At 42.3% G+C, this 16,231-nt stretch overlaps 1 protein-coding gene across 1 annotated transcript in view; it reads right to left on the bottom strand.

The window, feature by feature from the left end:
- LOC139158375 (killer cell lectin-like receptor subfamily B member 1B allele B) overlaps positions 1-16,231 on the bottom strand; it is a 37,087-nt gene continuing 20,856 nt past the window's right edge. The window contains exons 3-7 of the mRNA XM_070735678.1: positions 13,306-13,449; positions 7,021-7,169; positions 2,675-2,787; positions 2,210-2,230; positions 1-390 (exon numbers count right to left, since the gene is read on the bottom strand). Coding sequence (XP_070591779.1) covers positions 273-390; positions 2,210-2,230; positions 2,675-2,787; positions 7,021-7,169; positions 13,306-13,449 — 545 coding nt within the window. The 3' untranslated portion in view covers positions 1-272. The remainder of the gene's footprint in view (positions 391-2,209; positions 2,231-2,674; positions 2,788-7,020; positions 7,170-13,305; positions 13,450-16,231) is intronic.

Below are 16,231 nucleotides of genomic sequence, written 5' to 3' on the forward strand. Positions count from 1 at the left end.
GCTTGACAGAAGGTCGCAAAAGATGATCACATCGTCCTGGGACATTGCAGCCGTCATAAATATGAGTCAATTGTCAAGCATTTGAATGTAAATCAAATGACCAAGGGGATGCTGGACATAAGTGTGAAAAATGGCCATAAGTGACTTTTTTCAGTGCCTTGGTAACTTTGAACAGTCACTAAATGAACTGTTGTAAGTCGAAGACCCCCTGGATTCCTCCCCAGTGTAATGATTGTAGAGTGCTTCCTAGTTTTTGTCTTGAATGGTTTACTTTATATCACCAAAGCTTCCGTCTCGCAGACCCACTTAGCCACAGCATTGCAAGACTCTGAGATGACTTTTGGGCCCTTCAACATCCAACAGCTGTTTCCTTGAGCAATGATTGGTCGCCTGTAGATAAGGGAGCAAGCAAGGAAGATGGTCAAGTGGGGAGAGATTATTTTATTCCTGTTTGTAACTCTTTCTGCCATAATATTTCTACAGATAGTCCTTGACTTATGACCACAATTGAGCCCAAAATGTAAATGAGAAATTTGTTAAGTGAGCTTTTAACCCATTTTATTTCTTGCCTCAATGGTTAAGTGAATCATTACAGTTGATAAGTTCATACTTATAATTGTTGCTGTGTTATGTGATCGCCTTTTACAACCTTCTGACAAGCAAAGGAAGCCAGATTCAGGTTACGATTGATTGATTGATTGATTGATTGATTTTGTTCAATACACAATGAGGGTTTTAGTGGGTATACACATAGTAAAATACATGATAAAGGTTATAGAGGATATACTCATAGTAAAATATATCTAAGAAAGAAAAGAAGAGAAGATATAGTAATAGAACATATCAATGAAAGAATAGAAGAGATATAGGAATAGAAGAAAGATATAGGAGAGCAATAGGACAGGGGACGGAAGGCACTCTAGTGCACTTGTCTACGGAGAGGGGCGGCATACAAATCTAATAAATAAATAAATAAATAAACTTGTACTCGCCCCTTACTGACCTCTTAGGAATCTGGATAGGTCAACTGTGGATAATCTAAGGGTAAAGTGTTGGGGGTTTGGGGATGACACTATGGAGTCAGGTAATGAGTTCCACGCTTCGACAACTCGGTTACTGAAGTCATATTTTTTACAGTCAAGTTTGGAGCGGTTAATATTATCTGTTGTGTGCTCTTGTGTTGTTGTGGTTGAAGCTGAAGTAGTCGCCGACAGGCAGGACGTTGCAGCATATGATCTTGTGGGCAATACTTAGATCATGTTTAAGGCGTCTTAGTTCTAGGCTTTCTAGGCCCAGGATTTAATCCAAGGATCCCCAATCCCAGGTTCCTGGACTGGCACCAGGCCACGACATGCCAGAAACCGGGCCACACAGACAAGGGAAGCCTCATCCATGGGATACAGACAGAATGGGAAACTATGTCCCTCCAGATCATTGAAAAATGTTTCTCCTGGTGCCTGAAATGTTTGAGGCCACAGATCCAATCAACAGCAATGATCTACTTAACAACTGTGGCAAGAAAGATCATTAAATGGGGCAAAACCAGTGATGGGCTACCAAAACTTTTACTACCACACTTTGGGCATAGCTTATGCATTTTGTTTCAACATCTTTCAGTGCAAATTGGGTATTCTGGGGTGGAGCTCCATTTTTTCTACCTCACTGCGTTTCCCCCCACGTCCGGGCAGTAGCCCACCCCTGATTATCTACTATATAAATTATTATTGTTATTTTTATTTTTTTTATTATTATTATTATTATTATTATTATTATTATTATTATTATTATTATTATTATTATTACATTTGTACGCCGCCCCTCTCCGCAGACTCAGGGCAGCTCACAGCAATAATAAAAACAATGTACAATGACAAATCTAATATATTTTAAAAATATCTGAAACCCATTTTTTAAAAACGAAACATAGAAACATAGAAACATAGAAGACTGACGGCAGAAAAAGACCCCATGGTCCATCTAGTCTGCCCAAAACATACACACAAACATACCATACATAAATTATTTAGGCCTGGGGGAGATGTCTCAATTCCCCCATGCCTGACGGCAGAGGTGAGTTTTAAGAAGTTTACCAAAGGCAAGAAGGGTGGGGGCAACCCTAATCTCCAGGGGGAGCTGGTTCCAGAGGATCGGGGCCACCACAGAGAAGGCTCTTCCCCTGGGTCCCGCCAGACGGCATTGTTTAGTCGACGGGACCCGGAGAAGGCCAACTCTGTGGGACCTAACTGGTCGCTGGGATTCGTGCGGCAGAAGGCGGTCGCGGAGATATTAAATAATGTAATATCTATCTGCGTGTGTGTGTGTACATACATACATACATTGTATGTACACACACGCACGCACAGCTCTTCTAAAATTATACACACTCAACCTCATTTACTGCAATGAGAAAAACATAACCAGAGCCCAGAACGGGGGGAAAAAGGGGGGGGGATCAAAATTTTGCTACCGGTACTGCGTACCTGACCGTACCCATAGGAGACCATCACTGGACAAAACTCACGAAACAAATGTCTCATTTAACAAGAAAAATCTTGAGCTCAATTGTGGTTGTAAATCAAGGATTACCTGTACTGGAGTAGGCCCAAAACACTGAAAGAAGAAAACAGATGTATATTTCCCACCTCATAATCATAAAATTGATGAAAATACTCACTTTTCATTATTATTGGAGGAATTGTCAACCCGCAACCATTCAAGGGTTCTGGAATTTGCAGACAGTCCTATCCACAACATTTGTGCCCCATCAGTGATATCCTGGAGGAAGTTCTGTCGAGAATATACAGTATTTGTCAGTTACTTGTTTGCTTAGTACGGCATAACAGAATTCAGCATCATAAACATAGAAGACTGACGGCAGAAAAAGACCTCATGGTCCATCTAGTCTGCCCTTATACTATTTCCTGTATTTTATCTTACAATGGATATATGTTTATCCCAGGCATGTTTAAATTCAGTTACTGTGGATTTACCAACCACGTCTGCTGGAAGTTTGTTCCAAGGATCTACTACTCTTTCAGTAAAATAATATTTTCTCACGTTGCTTTTGATCTTTCCCCGAACTAACTTCAGATTGTGTCCCCTTGTTCTTGGGTTCACTTTCCTATTAAAAACACTTCCCTCCTGGACCTTATTTAACCCTTTAACATATTTAAATGTTTCGATCATGTTATGCATTAATGCACAACATTCACAAAAACAGCACATAAACCAATACAGTGAATTATATAAATAACTAGAACCTTGATTGTGAATACAACTCAAACGAAAATGGAGAGAAAAAACAAACTATTGTAAATATAGTTGCCTTATATCATTATACCACAGAATAAATATAGTTGAAATGAAAGGAAACACAGAGAAATAGAAATTGATAATTTAAGGAGAGTAACGTGTTATTAACAAGTAAGAATTGAAATGGTTGCAAATGAATAAGCTGCAAATAAAAAAATATCCTGCTATATAGCAGGTATCCGTTCTAAGTTCTGATACCAAAGTTACTAAATGTATGAAGCATAATTTATTTATTTATTTATTTATTATTTAGATTTGTATGCTTTATCTTGTCTTGTTTGTATGTATGTATGTTTTCTTTTTATGTCGTTTTGTTTTTATTAATGTAAATAACCAATAAAGAAATTTAAAAAAAATAAATATACAGTATATATAAAATGATGAATAAAATTATAAATAAAATTTAATTTAATATCATCTGGAATGCACAATTAAATTGATGAATAAAATTTAATTTAATATAATATAATCTGGGGGGAAAACAGCCACCTCCTCTTTTTCCTTTGATCACAAACTAAATAAGCAGCTACTAAAATGGACACCAGGGGGTGGTAGAGGACAGAAGGGTCTGGAGGAATGTGGTCAATGGGATCAGGATGAGTCAGAAATGGCTTGGCAAGTAACAACAACAAATAGTGACTAATGGCTGGCTATATAGATCGTTTAGCCATTGGACAGCAGTGCCCTTGAGATTTTTATTTATTTATTTATTTATTTATTTATTTATTAGATTTGTATCAAATAAATAAATAAATAACGTAGTTCTTCCAGGGAGCCAGGAAACCTTTTCATGGGGCATTCTGTCGCAATGTGATGTAAAAACAGGTGAAAGTTAAAATATTTTGGACATGTGATGCGACACCGGGAAAAATATGGGCAACGTGATTTTGTCAGCTAAATAGTCTACATATTCTGGCTGCTGGTAGGATCTCCCAGCAAGAAGCAGCATCATGAAGAATATTTATAAATAAACACTCTAGACCAGTGATTTTCAACCTTTTTTGAGCCACGGCACATTTTTTACATTTACAAAACCCTGGGGCATATTGAGGGGGGGGGGGCGCTAAAAAAAGTTTGGACAAAATTTTTTTCTCTCTTCCTCCCTTTCGCTCTATTTCTCTCTTCCTCCTTCTTTCCCTCCCTTTTTCTCTCTCTCTCCATCCCTCTTTCTTTCTCTCTTCCTCTCTTTTTTGCTCTCTTTCTCCCTCCCTCCCTCTATGTCTTTCTCTCTCCCACCTTCCCTCCCTCCCTCCCTCTCTCTTTCTCTCTCTCTCTTGCTCTCTCCCTTGCTTTCTTTCTCTCTCTTGTTCTCTTTCTCTCTCTCTCTTTGTTTCTCTCTCTCTCTTGTTTTCTTTTTCTCTCTCTTTTGTTCTTTCTCTGTCTTTCTCTCTCTGTCTTTCTCTCTCTCTTTTTCTCTCTCTCTCTCTCTTGTTTTCTTTCTCTCTCTGAGCTTCGCGGCACACCTGACCATGTCTCACGGCACACTGGTTGAAAAAACACTGCTCTAGACCATATTTTTAGGTCATTCTTAAAGAGTCTTCTGGCTTTGGTTTGGAGGTTAAAGAGGGAGACCTGATGGTCTGTCAGTCTGGAGAATCATTAGATAATTAGCGTCATTTTGAGGTTGGAAGTTGAAACTATTTATGTCCAGGATGTGAGGGGTCTGTAGATACTTTCACAGCCCTCTTGTTGATCTGTATCCTGCATGAGTCAAAAAGAAGGCTTTGAAAATATTTACAGACCCCTCATATCCTAGGCATAAATTGTTTCAACTTCTACCCTCAAAACAAGGCACACCAGAACAGCTTTTTCCCGAATGCCATCATTTCATTTCATTTATTAGATTTGTATGCTGCCCCTCTCCATAGACTCGGGGTGGCTCACAGCAGTAGTAAAAGACAATGTACAATAACAAATCTAATATTTAAAATATCTAAAAAACCCTTATTTAAAAGCAAAACATGCACACAAACATACCATGCATAAATTATATAGACCAGGGGGAGATGTCTCAATTCCCCCATGCCTGACGGCAGAGGTGGGTTTTAAGAAGTTTGTGAAAGGCAAGGAGGGTGGGGGCAATCCTAATCTCCAGGGGGGAGCTAGTTCCAGAGGGTCGGGGCCACCACAGAGAAGGCTCTTACCCTGGGTCTCGACAGATAACATTGTTTAGTCAACGGAGCCTGGAGAGGGCCAACTTGGTGGGACCTAACTGGTCTCTGGGATTTGTGCGGCAGAAGGCGGTCCCGGAGATATTCTGGTCTGATGCCATGAAGGGCTTTATAGGTCATAACCAACACTTTGAATTGTGTCCAGAAACTGATCGGCAACCAATGCAGACTGCAGAGTGTTGGTGTAACATGGACATACCTAGGGAAGCCCATGATTGCTCTCGCAGCTGCATTCTGCACAATCTGAAGTTTCCAAACACTCTTCAAAGGTAACCCCATGTAGAGAGCGTTGCAGTAGTCGAACCTCGAGGTGATGAGGGCATGAGTGACTGTGAGTAGTGACTCCCGGTCCAGGTAACCAACCAGTTCCCACAACACTATCAAACTATTTACTAAGACTGTATTACTATTATTCTTCTCATATTTCCTAGCATATATCTCTTCCCACTCCTGACTATAATTATGTTTCTTGTATTTTTACAATTTATATTGTTTTATTTGTTTCCTAGTACGATTTAATTGCTTATTATAAACCTATGACTATCACTAAGTGTTGTTTCTTATGATTCTTGATGAATGTATTTTATTTTTTCTTTTATGTACACTGAGAGTATAGGTACCAAAGACAAATTCCTTGTGTGTCCATATCACACTTGGCCAATAAAAAATTCTATTCCATTCCATTCCACTATTCTATTCTATTCTAAACTGTTTCCAAACTGTTCCCATAGACATAACCACACAAGGAGGTGCCAGATCCTTTCAAGACTGCAGTGACCTCTCGTTTTTCGCGGGGGATGCGTTCTATATAGCTTATATTAACTGTATTTCCTTTACAGTTATTGTGTATGTACCTATTAGTAAATATATATATCCATTATATCCAAACTTATAAGATCCTATGGTCAGTCTTTAGCTAAACATCAATATATACATTTATACTTCTTTTTTATTTGTATTCTTCCTTTCCAGCCAATTGTAAAATAAATTCCAAATTCTATCATCAATTTATCTAATGACGCACATTCTAAATTTTTTCTAATGATTATATTATCAGTCGATACATCTCCATGTTTCCAATATTGCGTCAGGCATATTCTCACCACTGTGAATATATGTAATATAATATACCAGTATTTCCTTTCTATTTTTTGATCCAGTACAGTGACCCCTTGTTTTTTGCGGCGGATGCGTTCCAAGACCACGCGTGAAAAACAAATTTCCGTGAAGTAGAGGAAAGATATTTTTTAATGTATTTAACGAGTATTTGGACTTTTAAAACCCACCTTTTGCATTAAACAGTCATTCTATAATGTTTCTCAGCTGGAACTACATGTGACATCCTACCAGTTTCTTTAATAGAGTACAGTAGTACTATAGAAGAAGTTTATGAATTTTTAATGATTTTAAAAATTTTAATGGATTTAAGCCCCCTTTGAAAACCCGTGAAGTAGCGAATCCACGAAAGATGAACCGCGAAGTAGTGAGAGATTACTGTACACACTTCTACAGGATCAGGAAGGATGTTGGTATTTACCAGTTCTGCCTCTTCTTTCAAAACCGCAAGTACGGAATCCTTGGCTCTGCAGTCGTCCGTACTCTCATTCCAGGTCTGCTTCTCCCTTGAGGCCCAATAGCATTTGTTTTCATGAATTCTCCAGTCTTTGGGACACAGCTTCAAATTCCCTGAAAGAGAGGGGGGGGCTCCATGTTTATTTATTAATTGAAACCAGAGGTAAATACTGCATCATACTATTTTTATTTTATTTATTTATTTATTTATTTATTTTGTCCAATACATAATACACATTGAAGAGAATAGATATGCAATAATATAGATAAAGAAAAGAATAGAAGAAAAGATATAAAAGTATAGGTGAACATATTTGAAAGGAAGAAAAGATAAATGAGATAAGGATAGACAATTGGACGGGACGGAAGGCACACTGGTGCATTTGTGCACGTCCCTTACTGACCTCTAAGGAACTTGGAGAGGTCAATCGTGGATAGTCTAAGGGAAAAATGTTGGGGGTTAGGGGTTGACACTACTGAGTCAGATAATGAGTTCCATGCTTCAACAACTCGGTTGCTGAAGTCATATTTTTTACAGTCAAGTTTGGAACGGTTAATATTAAGTTTGAATCTGTTGCGTGCTCTTGTGTTGTTACGATTGAAGCTGAAGTAGTCATTGACAGGTAGAACGTTGCAGCATATGATCTTGTGGGCAATACTTAGATCATGTTTTAGGCGACGTAGTTCTAAGCTTTCTAGACCTAGGATTCGTAGGGTATTTTGTTTCGAGTGGAGGAGTGAAGGGCTCTTCTGGTGATCTTTGGACATTTTCTAGGGTGTTGATGTCCGAGATGTGGTATGGGTTCCAGACAGATTAACTGTATTCAAGGATGGGTCTGGCAAAAGTTTTGCAGGCTCTGGTGAGTAGTGTGAGATTGCCAGAGCAGAAGCTGCGTAGGATCAGGTTAACAACTCTGGAAGTCTTTTTGGTGATATTGTTGCAGTCCTCAACAGTTCATTTATCAACCATTCAAAGCAGTAATGAAATCCAATTTTTTTTTACTACCAGTTCTGTGGGCGTAGTGTGGTAGGTGTAGTGTGGTGTGGTGGGCATGACTTGGTGGGCATGGCAGGGGAAGGATACTGCAAAATCCCTATTCCCAACCCACTCTGGGGCCAGCCAGAGGTAGTATTTGTGGTTCTCCAAAAATATTAGAAGGAAAAATATTGCTGATTTTTTTTAAAAAAAAAAAAACGCCAAAAACTCGCTTGCACGTCCTCACGTGAGATTTTGTTTCTGGCACATGCCCAGAAGCTAAACCTCATTCCGATGCATGCGCCCACCCGCCAGTCATCTGAAGCTGCGCATGCCGCTCTATTTTCACTACCGGGACGCTGCATTGCGGTGTACTGGCTGCAACACGCTACTGGATGTGTGGCAAAAACAACAGTGGCTGCATGCACATGTGCGGGAGTTGTGTGCATATGTGCAGGAGTCAGGAGGTGCAGAAGAGGCATTGCATTATGGATGTGGGCACTCACAAATATGTGACACCCTTCTGGAGGCTCAAAGAAAGAGCCCAAATAGGGTGAAACTGTTGGGATATACTGTTGATACATGCTTGCACTATCATGTAAACATAGTGGGAGTGGAGACAAATATAGAAACACTCCTCTTTCATGGTTAGTCACTGTTTGATGACATGTGCTCTGCTGGCCTATATATACATTCCACTGCAGGGCAAATGACTCCTCTCTTATTACTATTTACATCTCCATGCTGAGTTCCTCTAATCTGTTGTTCTGCTGGCTCTGTGTTCTTGGCTGAGGACACACGCGTGGGATGCAGGATCCAAATGCCATCCTCACACATGGGAGCATCTATCAACTATTAAAATGGACTGAAGTGTAACCCTTACTACCCACATCCTATAATGCATCCTATAATTCCCACCCCACTCTGGGGCCAGCCAGAGGTAGTATTTGTGGTTCTCCAAACTGTTCAGAATTTCCACTACCGGTTCTCCGAGAGAGTGAGATTTCAATGATTTTCACCAATTTTTTGCTTTCACACAAAAATATCAGAAGGAAAAATATCGCTTATTTTTTTTAAAAAAAAACACACCAAAATCTCGCTTGCACATGCCCAGAAGCTAAACCTCATTCCGATGCATGCGCCCACCCGCCAGTCATCTGAAGCTGCGCATGCCACTCTATTTTCACTACCGGGACGCTGTATTGGGGTGTTCTGGCTGCAACCCGCTACTGGATGTGTGGCAAAAACAGCGGTGGTTGCATGCACATGTGCAGGAGTTGTGTGCATATGTGCAGGAGTCAGGAGGTGCAGAAGAGGCATTGCATTATGGATGTGGGCACTCACGAATGTGCGACAGTGCACACGCACACACTTTTGGCACCCGAGGAAAAATAGGTTGAGTGTGTGTGTGTGTGTGTGTGTAAAAAGATTTCCACTTCCTGCGGGGAATTCTAGTGGTTTTGGTTGAGTTCCGAGGTTTGCTAGCTTTTTATCAGTTACATCCGAAGACTTGGCTGAAAGTCAAGTGTTTGTGTGTGTGTGTGTGTGTGTGTGTGTGTGTGTGTGTGTGTGTGTGTGTGTAAAAGATTTCCAAAGATTCTGGTGGTTTATTTATGTATGTATGTATGTATGTATGTATGTATGTATGTATGTATGTATTATTTATTCATTCATTCATTCATTCATTCATTCATTTATTGGATTTGTATGCCACCCCTCTCCATAGGTTTTAGCTGAGTTCTGAGGTTTGCTAGCTTTTTATCAGTTACATCCGAAGACTTGGCTGAAAGTCAAGTATTTGTGTGTGTGTGTGTGTGTGTGTGTGTGTGTAAAAGATTTCCAAAGATTCTGGTGGTTTATTTATTTATTTATTTATTTATGTATGTATGTATGTATGTATGTATGTATGTATGTATTTTTTTTTTTATTTTAATTTTTATTCATTCATTCATTCATTCATTCATTCATTTATTTATTGGATTTGTATGCCGCCCCTCTCCATAGGTTTTGGCTGAGTTCTGAGGTTTGCTAGCTTTTTACCAGTTACATCCAAAAACATGGCTGAAAGTCTCATTTGTTGTTTTTTTCTGTTTGCAGCCTGGAGATTCCTCTGGCCAAGATACAGCCAAGATTACGTAGCATGCGGTCTGGCTAGATGTCAGGGAGGCATTTCCCATTTCCTCTCTAAAAGCACAATTCCACAGCTTATAATAACACTTGATTTCCAGCCATGTGTCATCAGCATGCAGTAGTAGCAGCTGTACAAAGAAAGGAACCAAACGTATTTGAAAACTAGAGTAACTGGTTTTATGAAGGAATTTGGGCCAAGGCATTTTGATTGGATAAAAAAGTAAGGTGATCGAAAGCGCCCAATGAAAACTCTGAACCTTCTCTCACCCCAGGATGAGTTATTAATAAAGGGTAAAACACCACATGTGCTGATTCATTGTAGCTGGAGTGGAGGGTGTTTGTCAACATCAGAGCATGCCAAGGGCTATGATGTAACCATGGTTGGCTTACATTCATTTTAAGCCCTTGCAAAGAAAATTATACCTTTATATTTTCGTTCCTGTTAGTTCCTACCTTTCTTTTTTAAAACTTTAAGAAGGTTATTTGGGGAGGGGGTTGTTTTGTTTCAGCACAACTCTGTTTATGCCATATTAATTAGAGGCTAAGGACCCATTACTATAGTCTACTGTTATCATTTACTTAAGGGCAGAGGTGGGCTACTGCCCGGATTGGGGGGTGGAACGCAATGGGGTAGCGAAAATGGAGCTCCACCCCAGAGCACCCAATTTGCACTGAAAGATATTGAAACAAAATGCATAAGCCCCACCCACGGTGTGGTAGTAAAAATTTTGGTAGCCCTTCAAAACTTTTGGACCCACAGCATGCCTTCTCTTCTGACATGAGTAGTATGAGCCAATCCCAGTGGACTGAGAGAGTCCCTCAAGTAACCTGGGCCCAGAGGTGGGTTGCTCTAGGTTTGCGCGGCTTCGGGCGATCCTCTAGCAAAAGTTCTGTGCAGATTGACGAACCCCCAAATCCCACTTCTGACTGGCCCCTCCCACCCTGCCCCTCCACTCCCAAGAGTCTCCACGCGGCCCATTTTGGATGTCAGGTAAGAGCAGGGCCTGCACAGAGGCTCAGGAAGGGCAAAAAATGGGCCTTCTGGAAGCTTCAGAAGGCAGAGATGGGCCTATTTCCGGTTTACAGAGGGTCTCTGTAATTCAGGGGAGGCTGTTTTCGCCCTTCTGGAGGCTCAAAGAAACCTCCAGAGCCCAGATAGGGTGAAACTGTTGGGATATACTGATGATAGCATGCTTGCACTGTCATGTAAACAAAATGCCTCTATGACATAGTGGGAGTGGAGACAAATATAGAAACACTCCTCTTTCACTGGTGAGTCACTTTTTGATGACATGTGCTCTGCTGGCCTATATATATATTCCACTGAAGAGCAAATGACTCCTCTCTTATTACTATTTACTTCTCCATGCTGAGTTCCTCTAACCTGTTGTTCTGCTGGCTCTGTGTTCTTGGCTGAGGACACATGCGTGGGATGCAGGATCCAAATGCCATCCTCACACATGGGAGCACCTATCAACTATTAAAATGGACTGAAGTGTAGCCCTTACTACTCACATCCTATAATGCATGATATTGAAAGGAATCAACTGAATTGTGAGTAAAAGATTGCACTTCTCATCTTATGCAAGGAGTGATTATTTGCTACTAAACAAAGGGGATTGCCAGCCATCTGTTTTTTCTTCTTACCATTCTGTACCTGTTGCAAACTAAATAGTGCAAAACTCTGCTATTAATAATCATTGCCCAATTAAAATGCACCCCTCCGCCATGGTGCAGGAGGCCAACTAGGCCTTGCCCACCATAGCCACACCCAGCCAGCAACCATAGAAACATAGAAGACTGACGGCAGAAAAAGACCTAATGGTCCATCTAGTCTGCCTTTATGCTATTTCCTGTATTTTATCTTAGGATGGATATATGTTTATCCCAGGCATGTTTAAATTCAGTTACTGTGGATTTACCAATCACGTCTGCTGGAAGTTTGTTCCAAGCATCTACTACTCTTTCAGTAAAATAATATTTTCTCATGTTGCTTCTGAACTAACCTCAGATTGTGACCCCTTGTTCTTGTGTTCACTTTCCTATTAAAAACGCTTCCCTCCAGAACTTTATTTAACCCTTTGACATATTTAAATGTTTCGATCATGTCCCCCCTTTTCCTTCTGTCCTCCAGACTATACAGATTGAGTTCATGAAGTCTTTCCTGATACGTTTTATGCTTAAGACCTTCCACCATTCTTGTAGCCCGTCTTTGGACCCGTTCAATTTTGTCAATATCTTTTTGTAGGTGAGGTCTCCAGAACTAAACACAGTATTCCAAATGTGGTCTCACCAGGGCTCTATACAGCGGGATCACTGTCTCCTTCTTTCTGCTTGTTATACCCCTAGCTATGCAGCCAAGCATTCTAGTTGCTTTCCCAAATGCCTGACCGCACTGTTCACCCATTTCACTACTCCTAAATCCTTCTCTTTTGAACCAGGCAGAGAACTGTGGCCATATTTTCTGAAGCCCACTCATGCCATGAAGGGCTTTAAAAGTGATCACCAACACTTTGAACTGAACCCAGAAGCAGACTGGTAACCCATGCAGTTCATGAAGTAGCGGCATTCTTAACACACACACACCAAAAAAAATCTATTTGCAGCACCGCAATCTGCACCAACTATACTTTCCAAATGCTCTTCAAGGCTGTAGCCCCATGTAGAGCACATTACAGTAGTCTAATCATGAGAGATCATATTATTTCACTGAAAGAGTAGTAGATGCTTGGAACAAACTTCCAGCAGACATGGTTGGTAAATCCACAGTCACTGAATTTAAACATGCCTGGGATAAACATATATCCATACTAAGATGAAATACAGGGCATAGTATAAGGGCAGACTAGATGGACCATGAGGTCTTTTTCTCCCGTCAATCTTCTATGTTTCTATGAGATGACTAAGGGATTGATTGTCTGAGCACAGGGAGTCCTGGTCCAGGAAAGGCCGCAACTGGTCCTGGTCCAGGAAAGGCCACGACAAAAAGTTAGCCATGTGATTGTGGCCATTGTCTGGATTTCTTGGATCAGCCGGCCTCTTTGAGTTGAGTCTTTCTCCCGAAAACTAGAGACATTTTCAAGCAATTTCAGCTGGTTGGCGTTAAGAGTTGCTATGCACAGCCCTTGAAATCTGGGGACATACCTGTGGAATTGTCACAATGGTGCTTACACAGAAATTGCCACAGCCTGTTCCATTTTTCTCCCGCAGGCTCTTTGATGAATTGATACTTTATTTCAGTAGCAGGAATGTTATTTTGAACATCTGGAGTTCTCCGGAGCTGAAAGGCTTTTAAAAAAGATCGATAATTAGCTGACAAGCAAATGGAGGGAGATATTGTTAAGTCCTCGACTTAAAACCCCACCAGAAACGCAAAGTCTTCGACTTATAATGGGCCAGGAAGGCTGATGCTGAAGCCTGACTGGCTAAGCCTGTGATGGCAAACCTATGGCACGCATGCCACAGGTGGCATACGGAGCCATATCATGAGATTTTGCCATGTTTCAGCTCCAGTGTGTATGCGTGTGCTGGCCAGCTGATTTTCGGCCTTCCCTGAAGCAACGGAGGCAAAAACAATCGCCCAATAGACAAACTGGAAGTTTGGAATAGCACAGTTCCAGTTTGCCATTGTGCTGTTTTTTGCACTCTGGAAGGTTCAGGGAAGCTTCCTAAACCCTCCCGAGTGCAAAAAACAACACAACCCAACTAATCAAATTCGCAGACAACACCAAGCTGACAGGGGTAGCCAACACCCTAGAGGACAGGCTCAAAATACAGAAAGATCTAGACAGATTAACACTATGGGCCCACACTAACAACATGATGTTCAACATCGACAAGAGCAAAGTCCTTCACCTTGGTAAAAAAAAAACTAGACACATATACAGTCTGGGATAAACCCCACTTAGCAGCAGTAACTGCAAAAGAGATCTTGGAGTCTTGGTGGATAATCAACTAAACATGAGCCAGCAATGTGCAGCAGCGGCCAAAAAAGCCAACACCATTCTAAGCTGCATCAACAGAGGGATACACTCCAAGACCAGGGAAGTATTAATACCACTCTACTACGCCCTGGTCAGACCACATCTGGAGTACTGCATCCAGTTCTGGTCACCACACTTCAAAAGAGACATTGAAACTCTGGAGAAAATGCAGAAAAGAGCAACCAAAATGATTAGGGGACTAGAAACCAAGACTTACGAAGAGAGACTGCGGGAACTGGGCATGGATAGCCTTGAGAAAAGGAGGGCCAGAGGGGACATGATAGCTGTATACAGGTATGTGAGGGGTTGCCACAGAGAGGAGGCCACTCTATTCTCCAGAGCAGGGGTCTCCAACCGCCGGTCCGCGGACCGGGACCGGGCCGTTGGGGGTTTTCAGCCGGTCCGCGGCGCCAGGGCCCCCTCAGCCTTTCCGCGCTGCCCACCGCCCGCCCGATTTGCCCCCTCTGCTCCTCTGCCACCTCCTGCCTTTCACCGCAGCTCCTCCCGCACCCGGAACGCACGCCCTGCCCGCCTCACATTTGCCGAGAGGACTTTCGCCCCGGGCTCTCAGCAAGGGGGCTGCATGAGAGGCGGGGCCGGCGGAAGGTGATATTCAATGTCGGGGGCGCACGGGCGGTTTTGCGCGCGCTCCCTATCTCCCTGCTAGCCCACTCGGAATACTGTATTCAAAATAAGAAAAGCCTTCGCCGGCGAAGGCTTTTCTTATTTTGAATACGTATTCCGAGTGGGCTAGCAGGGAGATAGGGAGCGCGCGCAAAACCGCCCGTGCGCCCCCAACATTGAATATCACCTTCCGCCGGCCCCGCCTCTCATGCAAACCCCCTTGCTGAGAGCCCGGGGCGAAAGTCCTCTCGGCAAATGTGAGGCGGGCAGGGCGTGCGCGCGTCACCGCTGAGAAGAACGGAGAGAGAACGAGAGTGAGTGAAAGCAACAGACAGCAAGATAGAGAGAAAGTGAGAAAGAGAGAGTGAGAGAAAGGGGGGGAGAGAAAGAGATAGCAAGAGAGAGAGAACAAGAGAGAGAAAGAGCATGAGAAACAAAACAAGAGAGAAAGAGTGAGAGAGAGAGAAAGCAAAAGAGACAGAAAGAAAACAAGAGAGAGAAAGTGAGAAGAAGAGAGAGAAAGAGGGGGGAGAGAGAGAGAAAGAGAGAGGGGGGAGAGAGAGAAAGAGAGGGAGAAAGAGAGGGAAAGGGGGGAGAGATAGCAAGAGAGGGAGAGAGAAAGAGAGAGGGAAAGGGGGAGAGAGGGGGGAGAGAAAGAGGAGATAAAGGAAGAGGAGAGAGAGAGAAAGGAAGAGAAAGAAAGAAAGAGGGATAGAAAGAGAGAGAGAGTGAGAGATGCTCAGTGAGCCTTTCTTTGAAGTTGCCTTTCTTTCTTTCTTTCTTTCTTTCTTTCTTTCTCTTTCTTTCTTTCTTTCTTGCTCTTTTTCTTTCTCTCTTTTACCTTTCCTTCCTCTATTTCTTTTCTTTCTCCTTCCTACCTTCTTCCCTCCCTCCCTCCAGTCCTTCCTCTCTTACTCTCCCCTTTCATAAGTTTCCTTGCTTCCTTCCTCTGTTCCTGTCCCTTCCCTCTTTCCTTCTTCCTTCCTTCCTTCCTTTCCTCCCTTCCTTTCCTCCCTCCATTTCTTGCTTTCCTTTTCCTTCCTCCCTTCTTTCCTCCCTCATTCCCTTCTTTCACTCCTTCCTCTCTTACTCTCCCCTTTCACACCTTTCTTTGCTTCTTTGCACCCTTCTTCTGTTCCTGTACCTTCCCTCTTTCCTTCCTTCCTTCCCACCCTCCGTCCATTCATTCACCCATTCCTCTCTTGATCGCCCCTTTTACGGCGCCGCTGACAGCTAGCTCCCCCCCCCCCCGGGCCATGGAAAACTGGTCTAGCTGAAAGCCGGTCCCTGGTGCAAAAAAGGTTGGGGACCTCTGCTCCAGAGCACCAGAGGGCCGAACGAGGAACAATGGCTGGAAGCTGACCAAGGAAAGATTCAACCTGGAAGTAAGGAAGAACCTCCTGACGGTTAGAGCGATCAACCATTGGAACAACCTGCCTGCAGAGGTTGTGAACTCCCCAACA

Source organism: Erythrolamprus reginae, chromosome 2 (genome assembly GCF_031021105.1).
Source record: "Erythrolamprus reginae isolate rEryReg1 chromosome 2, rEryReg1.hap1, whole genome shotgun sequence".
NCBI classification, from domain to species: Eukaryota; Metazoa; Chordata; class Lepidosauria; order Squamata; family Dipsadidae; genus Erythrolamprus; species Erythrolamprus reginae.